We start from the raw sequence: 22,490 nt of genomic DNA on the forward strand, positions 1-22,490 counted from the left end.
CCAATGTCCAATGTGCATGCATGCTGCAGAATTGCATTTTTATGAAGGATATTAGAAGTAAACCCCCAAAGGTACACTTGAAATTTGTACAAGCCAGCATCGCATAAAAAAAAAAATGGATGAAGTGTCAATCAAATTTGTACTTTATTTTTTTTAATTAATACAAGTGGCAAAATTCCACATTTCAGTAGCAAACTCAATCACTCCATCTAGTTAATGATACACTCACAAGGTGGCCAAAGTCTGACGCTCACATTTCTGTCCTCAGTGTAATGACCCGAACGGACAAACACACAAGGAGCTTTTCATTATTATACGTTGCCCCCCCCCCCCAACTCAAGAACATACGCAGCAGCATCATGGCTCTACTCTTGCATTTATTTCTCTTCCAGTGTCTCTTACAAAACAAAACAAAACAAATCCTCAAACAGGATGATTAGAAAAAAAAAAAAGAAAAATGAAAACACACGGCAAAAATAAAACGTTACAGTAGTTTTGTCTGCGAGTCCTCAGTGTGATGACTGGGACACGCACACGCACACGCACACGCACACGCACACACACACACACACACACACACACACACACACACACACACACACACACACACACACACACACACACACACACACATAAAGGACGCACGCACGTCGGCGCACAGTGGGAAGACCGCTTGGCTCTTTATTGCTAAAGCGTTAGCCTGTTGTGCATCTACAGCCTTTTTTAGTACAGTACACGACGACATGGTTTGAGGTGTTCGTTAGCTCGTCTGTCACTAGCGATAATTAACCAAACAATTCCAAATGTGTTAGCGCGAATCCAACGCAACTACAATAAAAAATACGTAGACCCCCCCTCACTGAGATTTCAATCTCGGAATTATGTATGCACATCTTTTTTTTTTTTTTTTTTGGGGGGGGACAGGCGTGTGCTGTAAAGTTTCACACAGACGCTCTTTGTTGATTGACAGCTCAAGTCTGATGCAGCACCTTTGAAGAGTGGAAAGACGACAAAGAGGAGACGGAAGGAGGGAGGCCGTGAAGGAGGTTGGTCGGAAGAGTGCGATTTTTGCCGTAAAGGGACGCGGACGTCATCTTTTGGATTGGCGGGAGGAGGAAGAGAAGGAGGAAGAAGAGGAGAAGATCAAGTGGTCCCTCTGCTGCCCTGTAGGTGATTGTTTCAAGTCATGAGGGCAAAGCGGCAGGAGGAGGAGGAAGAGGAGCGGACAAAGTGTGTGTGCAAAAAGGAGGAAGAGGTCAACAGCCAATGGACCGAGGGGGCGGGGCCATCACCAATTCATCATGGAGTTCCTATTGAGGGTCATGAAAAACACTTGACTGCTGCCTCCTGAGCGCACCGATGCAAAGAACACCTGAGGAGAGACAGAAAGAGAGAAATGATTGCCATGCCTTCAGCAAAGTTCCTGTTCCTGCAGGTTGCTGTGGCAAAGTCATTGTTCCTGCAATGCAAACTTGAGTTCATGAGTTGTTGTTCCAGAGTTTGGTCAAAATTCTTGTTCCTGCACTTTACTTCAACCCTCATTGTTCATTGAGAAAAGTTCTTGTTCCTGCCCGTACTTTGTCATTGCGCTCGCACAGGAACTTGAGTCTCTGGGCCCTCTTGTGCATGAAGACTCCGTCCAAGTGGCCCGTCTCAACCGAGCGGATCTCGATGGCTTTCTCGCCCCAGCCCATGATTTGATTGGAGTGGATGTAGGCTGCAGAACGAGAAAAAAAAAACCAATTACAATAAATACCTTGAATGTCCCCACACACACATACACACACACACACACTTACCAACAGAGGTGGGCATTTCCCCCCATTGCAGCACAACGTCTTTGGTGATCCTGCCGTAAGTGTTGACGTAGACGCCCTCGTCCTCGTAGCACAGCAGCATCTCCATGCCGTCCGTCTTGGGCAACACCACGATGGCGTGCGGCGTCACCTGGCTCTGAATCTAACACGCACAAATGCACACATACATCGGAGGGCGTTAAAAACCCGTCAAATGTAATCGTAAATCCGATCCGATTAAAATATCCCTGTGGGGTATTTAAGCCATTTTTTATTTATTTTTTTAAATCCTCTGTAAGCAGGTTTGTTGACGCTGAGGCATAAGCGTAGTTAAAAGCTTCCTGTAATACGTTTGGGTTTGACACCAAAAAAAGGATTTGCAGGTGTTTTTTTTCTCAGACTTTCTCAGCTTCACAATTATTTGCTTTTCAGCACACCTTACTTTTTTTGTGATTGCTAATCCGTCTTCTCTTAGCTTCATAACTGCTTGTTCTTAAATTCATTCAAACTATTATCTCGGGAAGACAAAAGCCAAAAATGCATTTTAAAAATATGTAGACCAAAACACGAGATGGATTAGTAGGGTAGCCAACAACAACAAAATGCTACAATATGAACATGAAAGGAGAAATTCAATACAAACACACGACTGAGTAGCGACAAAACTCATCTCAGCCCAAGAAAATTACGGGAAAATTTAGTAAAAATGACAAAAAAACGTTTTTTTTCAAGTATGAAAGTGAAATAAATTCTATTCCATTGACGTTTCTTAGTTCGCGGTACTGCAATTCTTATCTTGTGCTGTAGGGGGCGAGATGAGTTTGATCACCTCCGTTATTTTTGACTGCTAGGTGCGCTTCAACTAGGGGGCGTTTTGATGAGCTAGACATCTATCTGTACATCTACACAAAAGACAGTCGGGACGGACGGACGGAGGGCAGCGTGTCACCTTGGTGTCTTTGGCGCACTGAAAGAAAAACAAAATTGGCAGGAGAGAGAGGAGGCGGATGTCAATTATGCCATGGCTGGAGATCTCAAGAGTCCCTGCTTCGAATATAAAATAAATCAAATCATTTTATGCATAAGCCAAACGAATCTTTTTTGAAGACCAAATTAGCGCACCGCGTGTGACCAGTGATGGACTGACAACTATTTAAGCGCCCTCGGCAAAGAGACGAGCCAAAACGCCAAGCTGCGGGAGAGCTGACAGCTGTCACTACGGGACAAAATGATATCCCCTGAAATCATGCTCAGATAACTCCCAACTTACGTGTGACGGGATGTAGATGTCGTACGGGTTGCCCGAGTCGACGTCGATGACGTGGAAGCCCACGCTGGAGCCGTAGATGACCTTCAACCTCTGGCCTTCCTCCACGGTCAGGTCCACCAGCTGAGGACGATGCTGCAGCTCGGCGAACGACTGCCGAGCAACAAACGGAAGCGCGCTGTGCTCTTTTCCATGCGTTTTGAAAAATCCCTTCACGCACCACTAGAGGGAGCCCCCATACCTTAAAAGCCATGAACTTGTGGTAGGGCTTGGGGGCCCAGGCGTAGATCTCCACCGAGTTCTTCAGGGCAATCACCAGGAACTTGATCCTCTCGTACTTCACTGAAACCATGACACGCGCATGAGAAGCATTCTCCAGTCCTCGAGTGCAGTGACGACTCGCTAGGCTAGGCTAGGCTAGGCTACAATCCATGCAGCTCCCGCTTACCAACTTTATAATGCACGCATCCTTCCAGCTCTCCGACGGTAATCCAGCCTTGCTTCTTCTCCACTTCCGGGTCGTTGTGCAGTATTCTGTTCCTCAGCCAGGACAGGTAGTAAACGCGCAGCTTGTTCTTTTTCCCTGAGAGTAGCCGCGAGTTTGTTTTGAAGCTGCGTAAAAAACAGACCACGCCTCTAAATCTGACCTACCCGATATGGTGACGAGCACGTTGAGGCCCTCCAGCACGTCCATTTGAAGAAAACGCCGCCTGGTGATCAGGTTGTAAACTTTTCCCTGGCCGCTTCGGTCGAGCAGCATGAGGCCGTTCTCCGTCCCCACCAGAAGATTCACACCTGAAGGCACGCGAGCAAGGTAAGGTAACGCAGCTTTTTGGATGGAGGGGGCGGAGCTTAAGTTTCGAGACGTACCCCAGAGCGCGGCGCAAAGGATCTCCGAGTTGAAACGCTTCTTGTACTTGCGGATCTCGGGCGTGTCGCTATGCGGTCGGATGTTGGTGGGGTTGACGTTGACCACCGAGATCTTCCTGGCTTCGTTGAGGCGGGCCTGTTCCTGCCGCAGCAGCTCGCTGGCAAACATGGCTGCCACAGCCAAGAGGACGAAGGTCACGACGACGCATTCGGGATCATCGACTCGGAGATAAACCCTCACCGGCTGCCGAGTTCTCATTTTCGTCGCTCGGGGACGTTTGGTAGACGCGGGGGTCCACAAACGGGGTGAAGGACGCTTTGCAACCGCCAAGACCGAACTGCGAGACGGAACAAGGAAAACATGCCGTTCGTGTCCTCGGATTTCTGGAAGCGGGAGTGCGATTGAATGCGTTTCAAGGACCTCGGGCATGTCTCCCAACTCCTGCAGGGCGGTGGGCGGGCCCGTGGGCGAGCCGCTCTGCCGTACCAGGTCGGGTAGGTTGCCGTGGTTACCGTGATTCCCAAACCCGTTGCTCTCGGCGTGGCTGCCTCTCCTCTTTTCCTCGGCCTTGAAAAATAAAAAATGCGGTCGGAGATGGTCTCGTTTTGGTGTTGACGTGTTATGTCGGTGGTCACCTCTCTCATGACCAGCGTGCCATCTTTGGAGTTGCTGTAGGGCTCCGCCCCCTCGCTCAGTCCTCCGTAAGACTCGCCGCTGCTTTGCACGGCTGGCCTGCAGAAATGAAAAAAATATTTTCAAGTCCAAATGATGCGTTTTCTAACAAAGCAGAAACAAGATGGCCCAGCTCACATGATACGAGGAATGTCGCTAACGGCCACGGTGCCGTCGTGTCCCACCGGCTCGCCGTCCTCGTCGCTGCTCTCCGACTCCTCGCTGGACGAAGAATAGTCCGTCACCTTTGTCGCAAAGAAAGCGCTTATGATTTTTTGAATTGATAAAATAAGTTGATTTTTAGCGTGATCTGGCGAGCGCACCTTAACCGGAGGCCGGTTCCCCTCCTCGACCCTCAACTCTCGCAGTTCCTTAGCCAAAGCGCTGAGGTCCTGAAAAGAAAGACACACAAGTTTTTTCCCAACACTCCAAGTGAACCGTCACAAAACTTTCTTTTTTTTTTTCCCGCAAGAGTGAAAGGACAACATGGGGAGGCGGTCGTGAAGGTGGAGACGTTCTTTGACGTGCTAAACCAGGCCATGCCACCTGAGCAACCGGTAACCATGACGACGGATTGGGAGATAGTCACAGATGCTCCATGGCTGATGTGACGCATGCGCACATTCCATCCTGGGGGGGGGGGGGCACTCACGACTGAGGAAAAAAGGGGCTCACTAACCTCATCTATGGCTTTCTTATAGCTCTGAAGGATGGAGGGAGGCAGAGAAAAGGTTTCGCCAAAACAATTTTCTAAACTTGAGCAAGAAACTTGGAGGTGTGTTTGTGCACGGGGACTCACCGCGGGCCTGCTGGGTCGGCTTGATTCGCGGCCCTCCTCCTGTTTGGATCTGCCCTCCTGATTGGCTCCCAACGGTGACGTCTCCTGCCTGCTCTGACCTGTCGGTGGGAGAAAAACTACAACAATCGGGAACATCTGGTAATTACGAGCGGAAGAAAAAAAACTACCTCTCCTCTCCACCGAGCCTCCCTGGGACGAAGGCGAGGACGACGACGACGAGTTGGAGGAAGTTCTTTGCAGCATGGCGTCCAGGGAGAGCTCGGAACGGCGTAGATCTGGGTTACTAAAGCGGGGAGATATGGAGAAGTTAGATATTCCAAGAAGAGATCAAGGGTGAAAATAAAATTGTGTGCAGTATCCCGGACAAAGCCTAAAGACCTTGCTCGTGTAAACTGAGAGCCTGTTCGAGGCCCGGAACCGACACCGCCGTTGGGGGAGTTCTTCCTGACCAAGGCTGGGGAGATGGAGGTGGTCCTCTGAGGGATCTGGGAAGACCATGAACACACATAGTAGTTCATTCACTGCTGGTGATGCGTCAAGGAAGGTCTTACCGATTGGGATTCTCGAAGCTTGGGGGTCAGGTCTTCCTCTCTTAGCCGGGTCCGTTCTCGCTCAGCGATACAAAGTGGTGGACTTTGGACGTCAGAAGTCGGGTCAGAGTTCTGGCGGGGGATGTCAGGCCTGAGGACCATGCCCTCGCTCAGAGCGCATCCCGTCTGGTCCTGCAGGGACTGAGAACCCGACATGGAGCCGGAGTGCGTCTTGACCGGAACCAGGTGGGCCATCTAAGGTGAAGAACAAGAAGCCGAAATTTGAGAAGAAGGAAATACAGACAGAGTGCACCGTGAGAAATAAAATAAAGGAGGACTGAGGGAGACCGTGACAAGGACACACACACACCTGGGGTTCAACGGGACGGTGGACGGGTGGAGTTCGGGCGGCCTGCATGCCGCCGCTACCAAAAGACTCGGATCGGGGAGGGAGGGAAGGGTCGGAGATCCGGTTCGACACTTTGGGCTGAAGTGCCGGAGAGCTCTGCCTGTTCAGCTTAGACCTCTCCTCCACCTGACACACACACACACTGCCGTCACTCAACAGCCCAACGACGGGGGCGTTTGAGACCTGCTTTTTCGACGACTCGCCAAAAACTACAAATCAAATGAATCAAAGTAAAAGCCTGCAAGAGTGGCGTCATGGTCTGCTGTTTTCTTTCAGTCCCCCTTGGGGTCACGTCGCATGCGCAACGGGAACGATCCCCCTGGGAGGATTTTTACAAATCCTCACGAGCTCATAATCTATCGGGGGGGATTATTTAAGATTATGACTTGGGTCGTCACAGCTACATTACGCATGCGGCTCTACGCAGCTACAGTGACGGATTTTGTTAGTCGGGAAACAAAATGGCAGCTTTTTGTTTAGTTCTACGGAGGCAGAGAAATGTTAGCATTGTCACCTAGAAGAAAAAGTTTGAGAAAAACCTTTGGCTATGTTTTCTTCTAGTCTACGGCGGAGTTGTGCGGACGGGTGGCGGCGAGCACTGACCAGTTTTTGGACCTGCGCTGGGGCCTTAGTAAGAACATCTGAGATGTCAGCGTGACTGGGAGCAGAGAGGGGCCTGCCTGGGGACTTGGACTGTCTGAGCGGCACGGGACCGGAAGCTTCTTTCTCAGGGTTACGAGGCGCTTTAACGTCTTCCTTGACGGAGGTCGGGCTGCGCTTCCTCTGACTGCGGTTCTGAGCCCTCAACTCCCTGACCTGCTGACTTATCTCCCGCTTTAGCCCCGGGTCGAGGGGCACCTCGGAGTCGAGCGCTATGCGGAGGATCTGGCCGCCCACGGACGGCGTGCGTCTAGGGATTTGAGCTCGGGCCTGGCCGTGGCGGGCCGGGGATGAAGGCGCTTGATTGAATGACTGATGATGGCGCAGGTTCGAGCGAGGCGGGTTACCGCGCTGAACCTGCGCTTGCACCTGGGAGTCAAAGTTCTGAAAGCGTTAACTATCTTATCTCAGCGCGCTTTTCATCACCAACCTCTTTAGCCCAGGCCGGCTTGTCGTTGGGATGGAGGACGTCTTTGTAATGGTAGAGCTGTTTCTTCTCCGCCTGCCGCCCCTCCTGCTGCTGCTGTTGCTGTTGCTGCAGCGAGACCAGGTAGGCCCGTTCCTGCTGGAGTTGCCTCTGCAGACGCTCGGCCTGCCGCTGCTCTTCCACCTGTTTGCGCTTGTACTCCTTGGAGGGAAGGAAAAAATAAGGGCAAAACGTCAGCCGGATGAACCGAGCACAATTCAGAAGGGGGATGAGCGGATGAAAGAAGGCAAAGCAAAAATGCATTTCAATGGACATAGAACAAAGACTGCCAGAATTTCCACTAACTACCCGGGCTAAACTTGGGATAGATGACTCGGGTTAGATAATATGCTTGGTCTGGAGGTGGAAAAACAAAACAAAAAAAGAACCCTCTGAAGGATGCTGCACTGGACGTGTAAACATTGAGCCAGGTTACCAGCAGGAGCGCCTGTTCCTGTAGAAGCTGCTGCTGGAGAATCTCTAACTGCCTCTGCTCCTCTTCCAGTTGCCTACGGATATATTCCTGAGCAGCGTGCGAGGGGGGGAAAAAAATAAAATAAAACAGCAGCAATGTTGAGAAATGTTAGCGTTAGTGACATCTAGATGCAGAAAGAGAAAGAGGAGGAGGAGATGGTCTGGAACAGGGACAGGGGTGGTGCTCCAAGGCATTGCTTTTAAACAGCACGGATTTCTTTAAGGTCTTCAAACGCACATTTCAAAATTATTGAGAGCAAATTGTACAGTGTTAGTAGAGTGAGCAATTTTGTTTTTCAAAACTATTAAATTCATTTCACAAAATACATGCATGATTGTTAATATAAGGAACCTGTAGGCGTAAAAAGCAGGATGGGAGAAAACTGCTAATCTTCAGAAAAAAAGTAGGCCGAGCTAGAAATAATGACTGTTTGCACAAATTTCTACCTTCAAATTAAGCTTGACAGAACGACATGTTGAGCTTCTCTCTAGTGGCCAACATTGGAATTACACCACAAAAGAATGCTGTACTTTCTTAGGGGCTCTTTTTTTTTTTTTTTTGAAGACTCTAGCTGGTAGCAACCTGTTCTCTTTCCGCATGCCGCCTCTCCTCCTCTCTACGGAGCTGCTCCATTTCCTCGTATCGCCTCCTCTGCTCCCTTTCGTGCTGCTTCCTCAGCTCGCGCTCGCGTTGCTGCTGCTGTGGAAACAAACTTTTCATTGGACAACTTGGCACCAAGGCAGGAGAAATGAAATTCTAAAAGTATTGTCGACAACGAGCGGCCTCTCCGAATTTGAACCGACCTCCTCCAGGCGGCGCCGCTGCTCCTTCTGCTCCTCGATGCGCTTCTGCCTCTCGGCCAGCAGCAGGCGCTTGTGCTCCTCGTTCTGCTGCTGCTCCAACTGCTGCCGTCGTTGCGCCTCCGAGCGTTCCTTATTGGCCAGCTGCAGGCGCAGGAAATCCCGCCGCAGGGTCGACTCGCCGGGGATGTTAATGATGGAGCTTATACGAGAAGAGGACGACGTGGCGTTTCAACTTGTGTTCGATGAGTTTGTTTGCGGGCCGGCGCTGACCTGGGTTCACCCGTGTCTCGTTCCTCGTCTTCTTCCTCGCTGCCGCTGTATTCGTACTCGGTCTCGTCTGATGTCGGGAGAGAGACACGTGGAGTTACCCGCAGAGATCAAAACCGCCGTCTTTTTTTCCCACGCTCGATTAATCCTTTCTGACCTTGCCAAATCCTCAGTCAACTCAAGCATTATTTTCCACCTTCTGCCACACACCCCAAAAACTTTCTATACATCATCAGATGGCTTACAGCGTTTGTGACACGAAGCGATTAATCTGCTCGGGAATGACGCAGCGGCGGCGCGGCGAGGCGAGGCCATCATTTGCTCGTTGAAAGCGGAACTGAGGTCTGTCACTGGATGTTTACTGCGTGACAAAGTTGGAAGTGTGTATAAATTGTCCTCGGGGCTACTTTGCTGCAACGAGTCTTGTTTCAAAATCCATTTTCGTACCGTCGCCTGTTTCTGTTTACGTAGAACTACAAAATGATCAGAGTATTTCCCGATGGATTTTACAGCGATTCTTATTTTACACTCCCGTGGCAAAATGAGCATATCAGTGATTTGAAGTGAAATCACGTGCGGAGTTCCACAAGGGTCCATTCTTGGACCACTTGAATTCATCCCTATGGAGCATCACAAGCTTTCTTTTCAGATAACACACAACTTCTCTCTCACCCCTCTCGCCTCGCTTCTTCTTGGTGCGGTCGATGTGGTCCTTGAGCTGGATGCGGATCTGCCTCTCGTTGGGCAGGTCCCTGATGAAAGGGTGCTTGAGGAGCTGCTCGGTGCTGGGCCTCTGGCCGTGGCTCTTCACCAGGCAGCTCTCGATGAACAGCTGGAACTTCTTCGACCTGACAACAATGACAGTTCAGGTATTTCTGCTGGAATGTTCCGGAGAACGAGCGTGTGTCAATTCATTTCTCACCATTTCTTTGACTTGAGTCTTGGCGCGGGATTCCGCGGGATGAGGAAGAGGGCTCTCATGGGGTGCATGTCACACAACGCTGCGGGGTGACACATGAAATTCTTACCAAAAAACGGCTCCTCGCTGGATGTTTACTGCGTGACAAAGTTTGAGTGTGCTGGGGGCTGCGTTGCTGTCTTCAAAATGGGTCATAAACGTCACAATAATACATTTTTACTCCTGCCTCTGGATAATTTGTTTTGATGCCTTTTTTTGTTGTTGTTGTTGCTAAGTGATTTGAAGACAGATTTTGAGAACAATGTCATCGCGGTCGTTGCACTCGTAGAACGGAAGGACGGACGGACGGTGGCTTACGCGGCGCTCCTTCGGCCATCTCGATGGCCGTGATGCCCAGTGACCATAAATCGCTCTGCAAAGAGAGCAACGCGTTAATTCCGAAGGTGACCCTCAAGACGTCAAACACGTCCCACGCGAGTTCCTCAAAGCACCTTGAAGTCGTACGTGGCGTCGGGGTTCTCGTCGCAGGCGATCACCTCGGGCGCCATCCAATACGGCGTCCCGATAAACGTGTTCCTCCTTCCCACCGTGCGGTCCAACTGGGCCGAAACGCCAAAGTCCACTACGCACGACAATGTACGAGAATATAAATCATTCTACGGGGTACACGGGCTGAACTAAGTCCCAAAAAAATAGATGAAAATTTGATGACAACAATCAAAAATCGTCTTGACTCATAAACACGAACGAATCTATAAAAGATCAATTAAGATGCCTGTTCAACTTTTTTTACAGCGGGGAGGTAAAAATGAAAGTGTGCAGACTGTCGTCGTAAATGGCCATAAGCCAAAAGTTACACACACACACACTTCAGGCCCATCCAATCAGCGGGGCCGTTTCGCCAAGTGGCTTTTACGCGACGACACCCACCTAGTTTGACCTCGGCGTTCTCCGTCAGCAGGACGTTCTGTCCCTTGATGTCTCGGTGGATGACCTTGTGCTGATGGAGATGAGTCAGGCCCTGAAAACACACACACACTCACAGTGTAGTACGCAAGTGCCATGAGCCAAGTGGAGATGATTACCAGGATGGAAAGAGGCTCATTTTCAAGAGGACCTCGACCGGCACCTCACTAAAAGCTTTTAAAAATATTGTCGCGTCTGAATAGGAAAGCAGTCGTATCAAACTGTAATCAGCCAGCCAAAGTTCTGTCAGCACAAACGGGCCAGATGAGCATCTGGTCGCCGCGGGAACTCCGAACGCCGCTCACCCTGAGGATCTCTCGGCAGATGTAGGCCGTCCAATCCTCTTTCAGAGAGTTGCCCTTGGTGTTCTTGATCAGATCCGTCACCGAGCCGGCGCCGCAGAACTCCATGACCAGCTGCGGAAAATAACAAGGTGGATGCCGTCACCTTGTTCATCACCACAGTATAAATTGAATTTGTGAGGAGGTCATTCATTGAGGACAACAGGCCCGCCGTTGTTTTTCCAACCAAACTTAGCGTCGCATTTTTGCTAGCATTAACGGCTCACGACTCGCCTTGTTTACACACGCACACGCGCTGATCCTGAGCTCCGAGTAGCGTGGGAATACCTTCGGTTTAGTCATGAGCGCCATGTGCCCCGCCCCTCCCCATCTGAAGTTGAGTAACAACAGCGCACCCATAGCTGGTCGTCGATCCCCGGGGGGTTCTTCTTGATGAACGCTCCGTAGTAGGTAGCGATGTTGCGGTGGTGGCTGTATTTCTTCAGCATGTTGATTTCCGCTTTGATCTCTTCTTCCTCATCCTGTGACGCAAACACACACACAAAGCAAAAAGCAACACATTAGTAATTTGCAGAACACAGTTGGCCAGCGAACGACCCCCCCCAGGATTTTTTAATTATGTGTTCGGGAATGCCAACATGTCAGGACTTCACTCACTTTTCCCATCCTCGTGTGGTGAAAGCAACGACTCCCATAAAAATGACTTATGGTGTTCCCCAGGGATCAATTTTAGGCCCACTGTTTTTTCACGGATGACAAACAGGTTTATCTCCATCTCATTGTCTCCAGGTGATACAAGGCCAATGGATGCATTTTGAGGATAAATACCATATATTAAGATACGGCTTTGATCCAGCAATTTCGAAGGCACTCTGGGTGAAAAAAACAAAAAAGAAAGCCACTGATGTTTTTTTTGCTTCATGGTTGCGCTGAGTAGTGAGTGTAGTCTCTAAATATAACTGAGATCCCTCTCTTCTGCTTTGCAGACACGCTTGAGACCACACTTCTGCCCTGATAGCAGCAGCTAATATTACCATGGCGATGGGCTTGTCCTCATTTTCCTCGCTGCCACTGACTCATCGCTCTTAATTAGATGACACGGTGGTATAATCGTGGGAGTTGGCGGTTTATGTGAGAGAAAGTGTGTGTGTGTGTGTGTGTGTGTGTGTGTGTGTGTGTGTGTGTGTGTGTGTGTGTGTGTTGAGCGTGTGCTTACCCCGGTGACATCCATGACCTTGATGGCTGCCAGCTGGCCTGTCTTAACATGGCGACCCTGCAGAAAGACAAAAAAGGGAAACAAATAGAATAAAATTCGGATTATTATTTTTTTTAAATGCAAATGTTTTCCCCAGGATCCACTGATGCCGACTTGCCAGTCTGTGCTATTCGGTCAACAGGTCATTTGAGTTGTGACGATTCTGATTCGATGGCTCAGTCAGTCAGAAAATGACTGCAAGAACTGGGCCAGAGGTATCACGGCAGCTTATCGAGGTTACCCCAAGCCTCGGGGTATGCCGGAAGCCGAAGCGGGTCAATGCAGATGATGCTAACGAGGCTAAAGATGCTAAGACCGTAAATTGCATCACTTTAACTCGTCTGGATTGAACTAATGAATATGCCGGTTTTGTGTTCACGTGTTACAGTGAACTCGGACCAGACGTTGATTCCGATATTTCCCAGAATGCAATTGTGATTCATCGTATACTGTTATGGTTAACATTATAGTGAAACAAGGATACGACTGGAGGAATTGCTCAAAAGCAGATGGCGTTTTGGGGGTCGAACTCGAAAGCGCCCCCTGGGGGCTTCCACCAATGGGTCACTGTGAGAAGAAGCCAAAGTGGAGGGGGGCTGCCCCAGTTAAAAAAGCAGCGTGGAAGGTTCGGATGCTTAGCCATCGATTCATAAAAAGAAGGCGGAAAAGGCGGAGTGGTCCAATTTCATCTTTCTGTGTAACTCTTCCAAAAATGAAAGTTAAGATTCGATGGCGACGACAACAATCGAGCGGCAAGCAAAGCCAGCAGGATTTTTTTTTTTTTGGATGGTTCTTGTTCTCACGCTGAAAGAATCCACGAGAGGAAAATCTGGGCAAGAATTGCTCATTAGGATCAGAGTGCCCCAATTCCAAGGGCACAAGGGCCGGCTTTGTTGGCGGCCCACAAAAAGAATGGCGGCCTCTTAGCAGTCAGATCTGCCTTGACTTGTCCTTAACCAAGTTCAACCTTGTTTTTTCCCCGCCGGTGATGTCGAAAAATCGGCAGAGCCATTTGTCTTCCGTAAAGCAAAAACAATGAAGACAATTAGCATCTTAAGTCGACAAAAAATGAAGAGCGTTTTCTGTCTCCCTGACGCGGACATGTCCTCTTCGTGACCTTCAAATCTGCAAAATCAAAAGCCGCCAGCGTCGCCTGGCTTGAAATTCATCTCGCCGTGTGCCAGATGGAACAAGAATGATACCCGTCAGGGGGCAGGCCTGCTCCGAAGCCCAACCATCTGATTTTGGATTGGCACCAAAGTACCTGCCAGTATCTTTTTTTTTTGGGGGGGTTGAACAGAAAGTCAGACATATTTGTTTTGAATTGAAACATAGACATCACACACAATATTAATCTTGGCCATTATTTGGTCCCATTCAGTGGTTCTGATGCTCATCCCCATCCTCCGCCCGTTCCGTTTGGGACTCTCTGACCTAAATCTCCAGTTTTTCCCTCTCACTCTTATCCCGCTGATTCCCTCTCATTATCCAACCCTCTTAACCCCTCTTTCATTACGGCTGGCTTTCCGTCCCTAAATGCCACGCTCGTATTTCCGAGCCCCTCTTATTGTGTCGCAGCTCAGAGGCGACGTCTCGGCGCACGCCGACGCTAATTCCCGCAAAACAACCTTAGGCTCAGAGCGCGACGAGCAGATGTGACGCCGGGCCGGGTCAGGTCGGGGCGGGCCGGGCTAAGCCAGGCGTCACATCTCCTTTTGTGACTGCTCATGTGCGGATGAGCAAAACAAAAAGCAGCTGATTCCGCCCTGATTCCGGCGCCGAACTTCACGGAGTCCCGTTCAAGTTATTGTTGATCAAATGTGTCGAGAGGAAAACATGTCAGTCACGCCAGCTGCCCAAAAGCAACGACGAAGCTGGCAGGCCAGGTGCATTAGCGTGATAACGCAGCCAATCGGAAAAGCGCCTTCCGCTCGGATGGCCGCGCTTGTGAAGCTGACAGTCAACTGATATCCAATCAGCCTCCGGGCCCACGCGAGTCGATACCGTGGGAGTCAGAGTAGAAATCGTACTACGGCCGTGCTCCGCCCACACGCAATGACGGGAACGTAAATGTTTCACAATTTAGCTTTGGAAATTTGACATTTGGTTGCAGTGTGACAAAACCTCCACGTGGTAGAAATGGCCATCTGCGCCATTGTGGGAGCGAACACAGCCGATTTATTCTTTATTCTTGATGAATAATATGATGGCGATACTTTGTTTTTGTTATGAATGCAATAAAATGCACAAGACACCTCAGCAATATTGCCACAAGCGAGAGCTGCTTTTAGCTGGTCTAAATTCTAGCGTGTGTGTGCCATGGGATGCATAAGATGAACTTCAATGTGTGCATGAGATGATTCACTTTTACGATGTGCCCTGCTAGCATATATGGAGTTGAAGGTTAAGGATAGCACACACACACACACACACACACACATATACAATCCATGCGCTGGTGGCTGCAGGACGAAGGAAGGATTTCTTTCTCATGTGTGACTGGGATGCCTGCCACTGCCTTAATATAACCTGCTGCTGGATATCCGAGTGTGTGTGTGTGTGTGTGTTTTGATTGTTGAAGTGCACGAGTGTCCGTGCCCTTGCCAAGTCAGTTATACACACACACACACACGCATGCACGCGCACACACACACACACACACACACACACTATCACCAGGACACATTTACTATGCAGGACACTTCCTGTGGTAGCTTAGCAACAGTGTTGGCCGGGCATAAAATTTAAACACACGTGCACGCGCACACACACACAATGCGGGTGTGTACTTTGCATGAAAGAGCTGTCCCCTCACACAAGTTAGGACGCGAGGTGAGGCAGAGGACAGGAAGGAAGAGAGAGAAGAGGAAGGAAGCAAAGGAATTGACGTTTGGATGATGACAAAGTTTGATGCCATGAATCCATTCCACTAAATAAAAAATAAAAAATGGTGTTTGAATTTGAAGAAGAAATGCAAAGCATTTCCCCACAAATGACGACCCAGAAAAAGAAAAACATGAATGAACACTTGCGCTGGCTAAACTGTCGACGAGTAACTCTTTGTCAAGAGAGGAAGTGGGTTATGCCCTAATCCTAATCCTAATCCATGCCATACTGGTAATCCACGCATATAAACAAAAACATGAGATCATAATTTGCTGAACGATATCCCAACGCGGGGCCGCTCGATATGGCAACATTAGCGTATCGGAAATTTATTAGCATTCAACTGTAAATGCTGTTAGCGTAAAACAATGCCTTAGCTTCTTGCTAATTGTTTAATGTATTGTATTGATGTAGCAGTTAGCTTGCGAAGGCTAACAGACTATAAAAATGTATGTTGCGAGTCCTGCTTTTGCCAAGCGTAAAAAGTCAACAGTGTGTCACTTCAGTAGCCATAAAGGCATCCAAAATATGAGGGGAAAAAGTCAAATTGACATTTAAGACAAAGTCATTTATGAGTTCACAGATGAATGTTTTTATTTTGGTCATTTTACAGGCCAATATTCCTGAAACCTGCGCCAGAAAAACAAGCTAGCTAGCGGCCAACGAAAGAGCCGAGTGGAGTCGGAAGACTTTCATCAGATTTTTCGACAGGAAAAGAGGGCAGAAGTCATCTGAGCGTAACGGAGCTGTGACAGCAATGTTTCAGCCTTCACCCCCCGGAGCGTCAACACTGAACTCCGTTGACCTTCACTCCCATCATGCTCTGCAGCAGGTGCCGGGGAATTACGGCCACTTTGGCCAAACCAATGGCCCCAAAAAACACTGTTCTGCCTCGCCCAACGCAAAGAAATAAGGGAGCAATCAAAGTGGCAAGCACACCTCGCCGCAGACACCTGCAATCTCCCCAACACACACACACTGCTGTGGAATCAGTGAAGCAGTAAATAAAAGTGACAAAGGCCTCCATTCCAATCTAATACTGCCAAGGAAACACAAGAGGCGGCCCGAGGCGGCTCACGGAAAAGGAAAGGGAAAGAGACGCGTTCAAAAGGGAGAGCTGTGACAATATGGAAGAACAGAAGAGACTTGGAAGGAAGAGAGCGATTTTTTTTTTCTGGCTTTACTTTATTGATGGCGAAAGGTGTGGGTCGGTGTACGAGCAGACAAGCGGCACGTGTTGAGGATGTTATCTGCTAAAGCCTCCTGAAAGTCTAATCAGTCACCGGCGGGCTGCACCGCCCCCCCCCCCCTACTGTCAGCGACCGCTCACGCTACGGCAAGATAATTAGCAATGCGGCGCAACATTAGCCGTGATGTATTTTTAGCGTAACTAGCAAAGGAGTAACACTCGAACAGCAGCAGCAATGGTGTTCTTCCACTTCCCTGTTAGCTGTAAGGTGTTGCCGCCATGTTTTCCCAAGCTAGTTAGCGCATCAGCGACTCGCTAACTGGTTCAGACCCATCGGGTCACAAGTGCACTACCTCTCTCATTCGCTCATTTAGTAACACTTAACCCTCACTCGGGGTCAACCCTGCCCGATGACAAACGTTTTGCCCGACGCCCACGTCGGCAGACCGGGCTAAAGAAAAACGAGAGGAGAGAAGACCAGGGTGGCGGCGAGTGGATTCGGCACAGTGGCGTCACGTTCCCGTGGCGCCGGAGGTCAAACCCAGAGGTCAGCTAGCGACTCTGCGGTATAGCGTGTGTTGTATTGCAGCAAAAACAACAACAAAAGAGGTTCTGGGCATCACATGCGGCTAATTGACCGGGTGACGGCCGCGCGTGGTGCATTGTGGGTAAGTGGGCCACGTGGCCTTGGGTAAAACGGGCTAATGAATGCGCCGGCAGGTGCGTCGTAGGAGAATCGGCACATCTGCTGTTCCCACGGTAACAAGCAGCATCCACCTCGGTCACGGTTCAGGGCTCATTCATAAGGACTCGGGAGAGCGAAGCGTGTGCGTGCGTGCGTGCGTGTGTGTTCATGCAAGCGCCGACGTGTGGAAAAACGACAACGGGGGCAGAAAACGACACGGTGTCAGGAGACTTCAAGAGGCGGACGCTTTTTCTTGCTGTTCCGTGACAGCATCTAATTACAAGGTGTTATTTGGGGAATCTACTTTTTTGTCGGATTCGTGTGTGGGAAGTTGGCGTTATTGTCCAATAATGGAAAGTGGAAGTATAAAAAAAAATAAAAAATCAGTCAGAATGAGACTTTTCTCATTTTGGTTGCTTCGTTGCCGCATGGAGAAAGCGTGTGAATTATGCAAAGGCGACTGGCACGACGCGTGTTAAAAGCCAACAGGACGGCGAGGCGGGCGAGGCGACATCCTTCACGCCGCTCGGCCGCGATTGGTCGCGCTCGCCACTCGTCCTTGGAGCCCATCAAGGGAGAGAGAGATGACTTTCCCCCGCGGGAACGAGCGGGCGGTGTAATTAATCAATTAGCCGATCAATAAGTCGTCTTGCGGTGGAAAGGAGGAGGGGGGGGGGGGGAAATCGTGCTGCATTTCGGGGCTGTATCTTTTCTTGATTTCTTAGCCAAACATGTTTGAGATAGCTTTTCTTGCGAGAAGTGCGAGGTGTTGCGGCAGAGAAAGTACGAGCGAGCGAGAGAGTGGAAGAAGGAGAAAGCCTTGAATTATTCACCATTACCCGTGTTCTCTATTTATGGGCCTTTTAGAGCAGCCAGTGCAAGTTCTATAGAGTGCATCTATTTGATACGTTCACGCCGTCGGCTGCTCGCTCAAGAACTGCTCACGAGGGAGGCTTCGCCCCCCCCCCTCGCTCCCCCAAAAGGGATGAAAAGAAAAAAAAAAACCTGATTATTTATTGATAGCGGGGTAAATGGAAAGAGCGTTGATAAGGAAGGAAAGCGCAAATGATCTCACGTCACATGGAAAGGAGCACACAATCGGAGATGTGGTTTGGATTTAAAAGGCCCACGTATTGAGATGAATCGATTCGTGTATCGAGATGAATCGATTCATCGTCACGGCCGTGTTGGATTCATCTTTTGATCGGCACTTTTCCGATCGGAGGCCCTTCCATCGACTTTGGACGTTCCATTGATCGGCGCGGAGAGAATTAAGTCTAGTATATTCCTTTTCTCAGAGTCTAAAAATGGTTCAGCGGCGGCAGCGGCATTTCACCCAACTAATATCCACCAGACTGAAGGTCAATTTATCTTCTTACACTCTCAGATTGAGCTGCTCACAAGATGATGATCCTCTTTGGGCTTATGGATGCCAAGACGGAGCCTTTTTTTTTTTTTTTTTAATAGAGTGCTTTTCTTTTTGTTGCTCCAGTGTTGATGCTTTTATTTATCCATTTATTTATTTATATAAACCATGTGGAAAAATAAGTATCTCAGCTTGTTTGTGCAAGAATTTAAAAAAGTAGGCACTGGAAAGTGTGGAAAGGTGACAATCATATTTTCTTTGCAACCAACATGATTTAACAGTCGATATAGAATTCAATTTGGTGTTTGTGAGAATCGAAACGGCTCATTCGGGTGTGCTCGCCTTGACCACCAGGGGCAGCATAACATGAAAAGTCAGTAGCCAGTAAATGAGCTGTGACTTTCCAGCACGGACCAGATTTAACGGCGATGTTGCGACACAATAACAGCTGAGCGCAGACACTTCCTGTTTCACGCGGGCACACTTCCCCTTCCTTGCCTGACACACACACAAAATGGACATGGTCTTACCTTGTACACTTGGCCGTAGGTGCCATTTCCAACCAGCTCCACAAGCTCAAAGATGCCAGCAGGGTCCTGAGAAGACACCACTATTAGAACCATGGCGACGTTTAGCATTTAGGGTTGTTATTTCTAGCAGCTATGAAAATGAGCCGATTGATGGCAGTTAAGGTCATTTCTTGCATAAACACAGAAGGTATTCATGTAAAAACGGAAAGTTGTGGCAATTGAGTGAAATAAAGTCTTTCCAGAGCGAAGGTAAAATTAACAATAACAGCTAACAATAGCATGTGTTGATTACAACAGATAAGCTAACCATCTAATAGAGGCGATTGGTGGTGATTAAGGCTTTAACATTGACATTGGAATGCATTTTTCTGTCATTTCCTGCAGAATAATCGATGTGATTGGTGTTCATCGAATTTTCAATCAGCCGGGACGTAAAAACCGAAGCGTTCTCACGGTGAGCACACGAAGACATTTTGCATTCTCGCTTTACGAGCAGAGAGTCCCCGCCGGGTCCCGACAGCTCCTCCGGAGTTCCGAGTTAATTAGCCAAGACGCTTTGCACGCCAACACGCTAAGTGAAAGTCTTTACGCGGGGCTCCTTGACAGTGGTTGCTAGGAGCGCGTTAAAGGCTCATTCCACTTAGCGTGGTCGTACGGATTCATGACAAAGAAGTGAGGATTTTTAATAAAGGTGACACGCAAGCAACAGGCGGCTGAGACCGGACTGGAAAGTGTGACAAACTTGCTGACCCCCCCCACACACACATGGACACCTCCCTCTTCCAATCTGGTGCCCGTTGCTACGGCATTCCAACAATAGCCGCTATTCTACCCGGGCTTCCTTCTCAAGTCCATCTAAGGCTCTCATTCAAGGGGGTTGTCAAGTTAAAGTGGGTTTTTTTTTCTCCTAAATAAATCTTGTAAAATAAATAGCGCTGGGCCGTTTTAGCAAGTCAAATGTGCAAAGCAAAAGTGTTATTGTGAAATAAGTGATTAGAACATTTGTTTTTTAATTCATAAATATTTTGGAAAGTTTTTATTACTCTGATGCATAAATCTGTGAAGCTTAATTCCTCATGTCGCTTATATAAAATTATTACAATAAAGTAAAAAAATAAAAAGCTAGTTTCATGCTTGTGAACAAACACATTAGAAACCTCACTGGATGTCGAATCAGCACTATTTAAAAACTCCTCCCGTCTGTTTTTAGCCTCGTCCTCCCGCCGCATCGACTTGTTGGTCTCGGGAAAATGAATTACACACAAGTGGGGCGGATTAAATCGAAGAGCCTTGAGAGGATGGACGCAGTCTTGATGGCGGGCGGCAAAGTGGGATTTGGTGGTCTGCACTCGGAAGACAAAAGTGATGAGGCACCCGGTCTAAATTCCCTGCACATCCCGCCCACATCTCGCCGCTGCATTATTCATCGCACGGGAATCGAGTCTTAATCACGCATTTACCAGAAAACAAGCCGTGACAGAGTTTGCCCGCCGCGTCGGGCCCGATTGGCAGATTCCTTCCAGGATGTCCAACCGGACTGTGATCCGGCTCACCCGCTAAGTGCTTTGAGTTTCAAGTTCTAGGCCGGGATCTGAATCTGGTGGTCCATCACGGAGTAGTGGGAGGGGGTTCCAAATGGGTCAAGCGGAGATGGGACGTCACGGCTGAGCGAAGAGGAGGAAGAACTCGCATACAGTATATCGGCCATTCATGAATAAGCCTTGTGTAAGCCCCCGGGCGCTGCCGTGGCCCCGTTGCCATGGCGTTTGCGGTGCCGAGGAATGCGGCCTCGGTGGGCAGCGGGCTTTGAGATGGCTATTGGGTCTGGGGTCTCGACGAGTGTTTTTTGTTTTTTCTTTGGACCAAAAGTCTCAAAACAGTATTGTAAAATCTGCCTGTAATTGATATTTTTGCTGTTGTAAGCATTATGTGAATGAATATTTGATATTATTCCACCATATACCAGAATTGGTTTTAAAATTAGCCACATATATACACAAAGGCCAGGGTTGAGATTCAAACCCAGAACCTTGGAAGGCGGGTGCCATCCTGCCTCTAAAATTCGATAGCAAACATGAGAAAGTTACAAGATTAACAGCGGCAGTAAGCAGCAAAATCCACTTGTGCTTCCCACTCGCTTTCTTTGCATCTTTGAGTGCAAATAGAGACAAAAAACACACAACCCCCTTCCCACCACCACAACCCCCCCCCCCCCCGGCCCCCACCTCCCCGCATCAGACCCATGCAGCTGACCTACTTCCTGTCTAGTCCGTGGATGACTGTACACTCAGATGACAGTGTGTGGAGGGAGGGGGGTTGTTGTTATTTGGGTTTAAAAAGCCAGCATATGTGTCAGAGGCAAACGGCCGAGCTTCTGTCCTTGGTTTATGTGTGCGCACCAGCTCATTATTGCGTTAGCGGCAAACAGCTAGCTGACCGCCATCTTAACACATAAAGGAAATTATAATTGATGCTTTAACACTTAGGATCAAAGTCGCTGTTCTAACTTTTTACGCAACGGATATCTGAACACAAGTGACGAGGCAACTCGTGTCCAAAGAAAATGACATACACGTGCGTAGATTCTTTATCCTTTGTGGAAAAGAAACTACTAATATGACAGCAGCTTGTCACAATAGTTGTGAAAATGTTTTTATCTGCATTGCTGCATTTTACTATGCCCTAGTGGCCAAAGCCGGCATCGCAAGCGGGTCCAGCACAATCAATTGAAGTGAAACATTGAGGATGCTTCATGAGATGTTTTGAAATTCTTCTTCATCATGTTGCATGTTTTTGCAATGTTAATGTACAATTTGTAGTTCGGGTGGGTTTAAGGGGCATTAGCAAGGATCCAGGTCAGCAAGAAAAACGTACCCAGCGCACACAGCACTTGTATAATACACACTTTTGGCTTTGAATGCACTTGCTGGTTCCTGTGTCAGGTGCACCCAAGTAGTAAGAACTCACCCTCAAAGCAGACAGGTCAATTTCATCCAGACTCCGAGCCGGGGACTCACTCGCCATGGCGGAGTCACACTAAAAAGAAAGATGAAAAAAATAAATAAAAGCTCAATAATAATGAAAAAAAAAAAAAAAGCTCCAAGGTAATGCTGGTGGTCCTGGCGTTAAATGTTTCTCCGCAGGGCGACCTCCAGTTAAAGCGAGGCGAGCGCTTCCCGGTTCATGTCAGCGGGACGGAGGGGAAACAGAAGCCGCTCGTGTTGCCTCGCGGGTCGGCTCGAGTGTGTGACTGTGAGCCACCGCCGCGCCGCCGCTCCGTGTGCGGTGACAGACAGCCAGCGGATGGAGAGCGGAAAGGGAGGGGCGAAAAAGGAGGGAGTCTCGCACTTTCAACGCGTCATGTGACTTGCGAGTTA

At 48.9% G+C, this 22,490-nt stretch overlaps 1 protein-coding gene across 4 annotated transcripts; it reads right to left on the minus strand.

Annotated features, from left to right (window-relative positions):
- Nucleotides 1-81: 81 nt before the first annotated feature.
- On the minus strand, nucleotides 82-22,412 carry tnika (TRAF2 and NCK interacting kinase a). 4 transcript variants are annotated; one of them, XM_085932631.1, is made up of 35 exons: nucleotides 22,081-22,412; nucleotides 19,114-19,179; nucleotides 12,419-12,475; nucleotides 11,598-11,723; nucleotides 11,206-11,316; nucleotides 10,865-10,955; nucleotides 10,426-10,556; nucleotides 10,292-10,346; nucleotides 9,938-10,016; nucleotides 9,688-9,863; nucleotides 9,019-9,085; nucleotides 8,749-8,947; nucleotides 8,528-8,644; nucleotides 7,907-7,993; nucleotides 7,435-7,632; nucleotides 6,948-7,373; nucleotides 6,306-6,470; nucleotides 5,957-6,190; nucleotides 5,784-5,890; nucleotides 5,573-5,688; nucleotides 5,406-5,503; nucleotides 5,286-5,309; nucleotides 4,930-4,998; nucleotides 4,745-4,851; nucleotides 4,570-4,666; nucleotides 4,355-4,501; nucleotides 4,175-4,271; nucleotides 3,934-4,104; nucleotides 3,715-3,858; nucleotides 3,512-3,646; nucleotides 3,305-3,405; nucleotides 3,067-3,216; nucleotides 1,800-1,959; nucleotides 1,578-1,717; nucleotides 82-1,372 (listed from the first exon to the last, which is right to left on the minus strand). In XM_085932631.1, exons 1-35 carry the CDS (start codon nucleotides 22,135-22,137, stop codon nucleotides 1,289-1,291), a joined length of 4,389 nt encoding a protein of 1,462 aa, XP_085788757.1. In that variant the 5' UTR covers nucleotides 22,138-22,412; the 3' UTR covers nucleotides 82-1,288. The 4 variants fall into 4 exon arrangements, with proteins under 4 accessions (XP_085788757.1, XP_085788756.1, XP_085788759.1 ...); XM_085932630.1 differs by having other exon boundaries at nucleotides 5,406-5,521; XM_085932633.1 differs by lacking the exon at nucleotides 6,948-7,373 and having other exon boundaries at nucleotides 5,406-5,521.
- Nucleotides 22,413-22,490: the final 78 nt, after the last annotated feature.

This window comes from Syngnathus leptorhynchus, chromosome 15 (genome assembly GCF_054491065.1).
Source record: "Syngnathus leptorhynchus isolate UIUO chromosome 15, UIUO_Slep, whole genome shotgun sequence".
Taxonomy (NCBI): Eukaryota; Metazoa; Chordata; class Actinopteri; order Syngnathiformes; family Syngnathidae; genus Syngnathus; species Syngnathus leptorhynchus.

Coding starts and splice junctions, on each gene's coding strand:
- tnika (XM_085932630.1), bottom strand. CDS start 22,137: ATGGCGAGTGAGTCCCCGGCTCGGAGTCTGGATGAAATTGACCTGTCT. Junction 7,994..8,527: donor GGCATGCGGAAAGAGAACAG/GTTGCTACCAGC, acceptor CACGCTGCTCAG/GAATATATCCGTAGGCAACT. Junction 4,999..5,285: donor ATAAGAAAGCCATAGATGAG/GTTAGTGAGCCC, acceptor CTTTCTTTTCAG/GACCTCAGCGCTTTGGCTAA.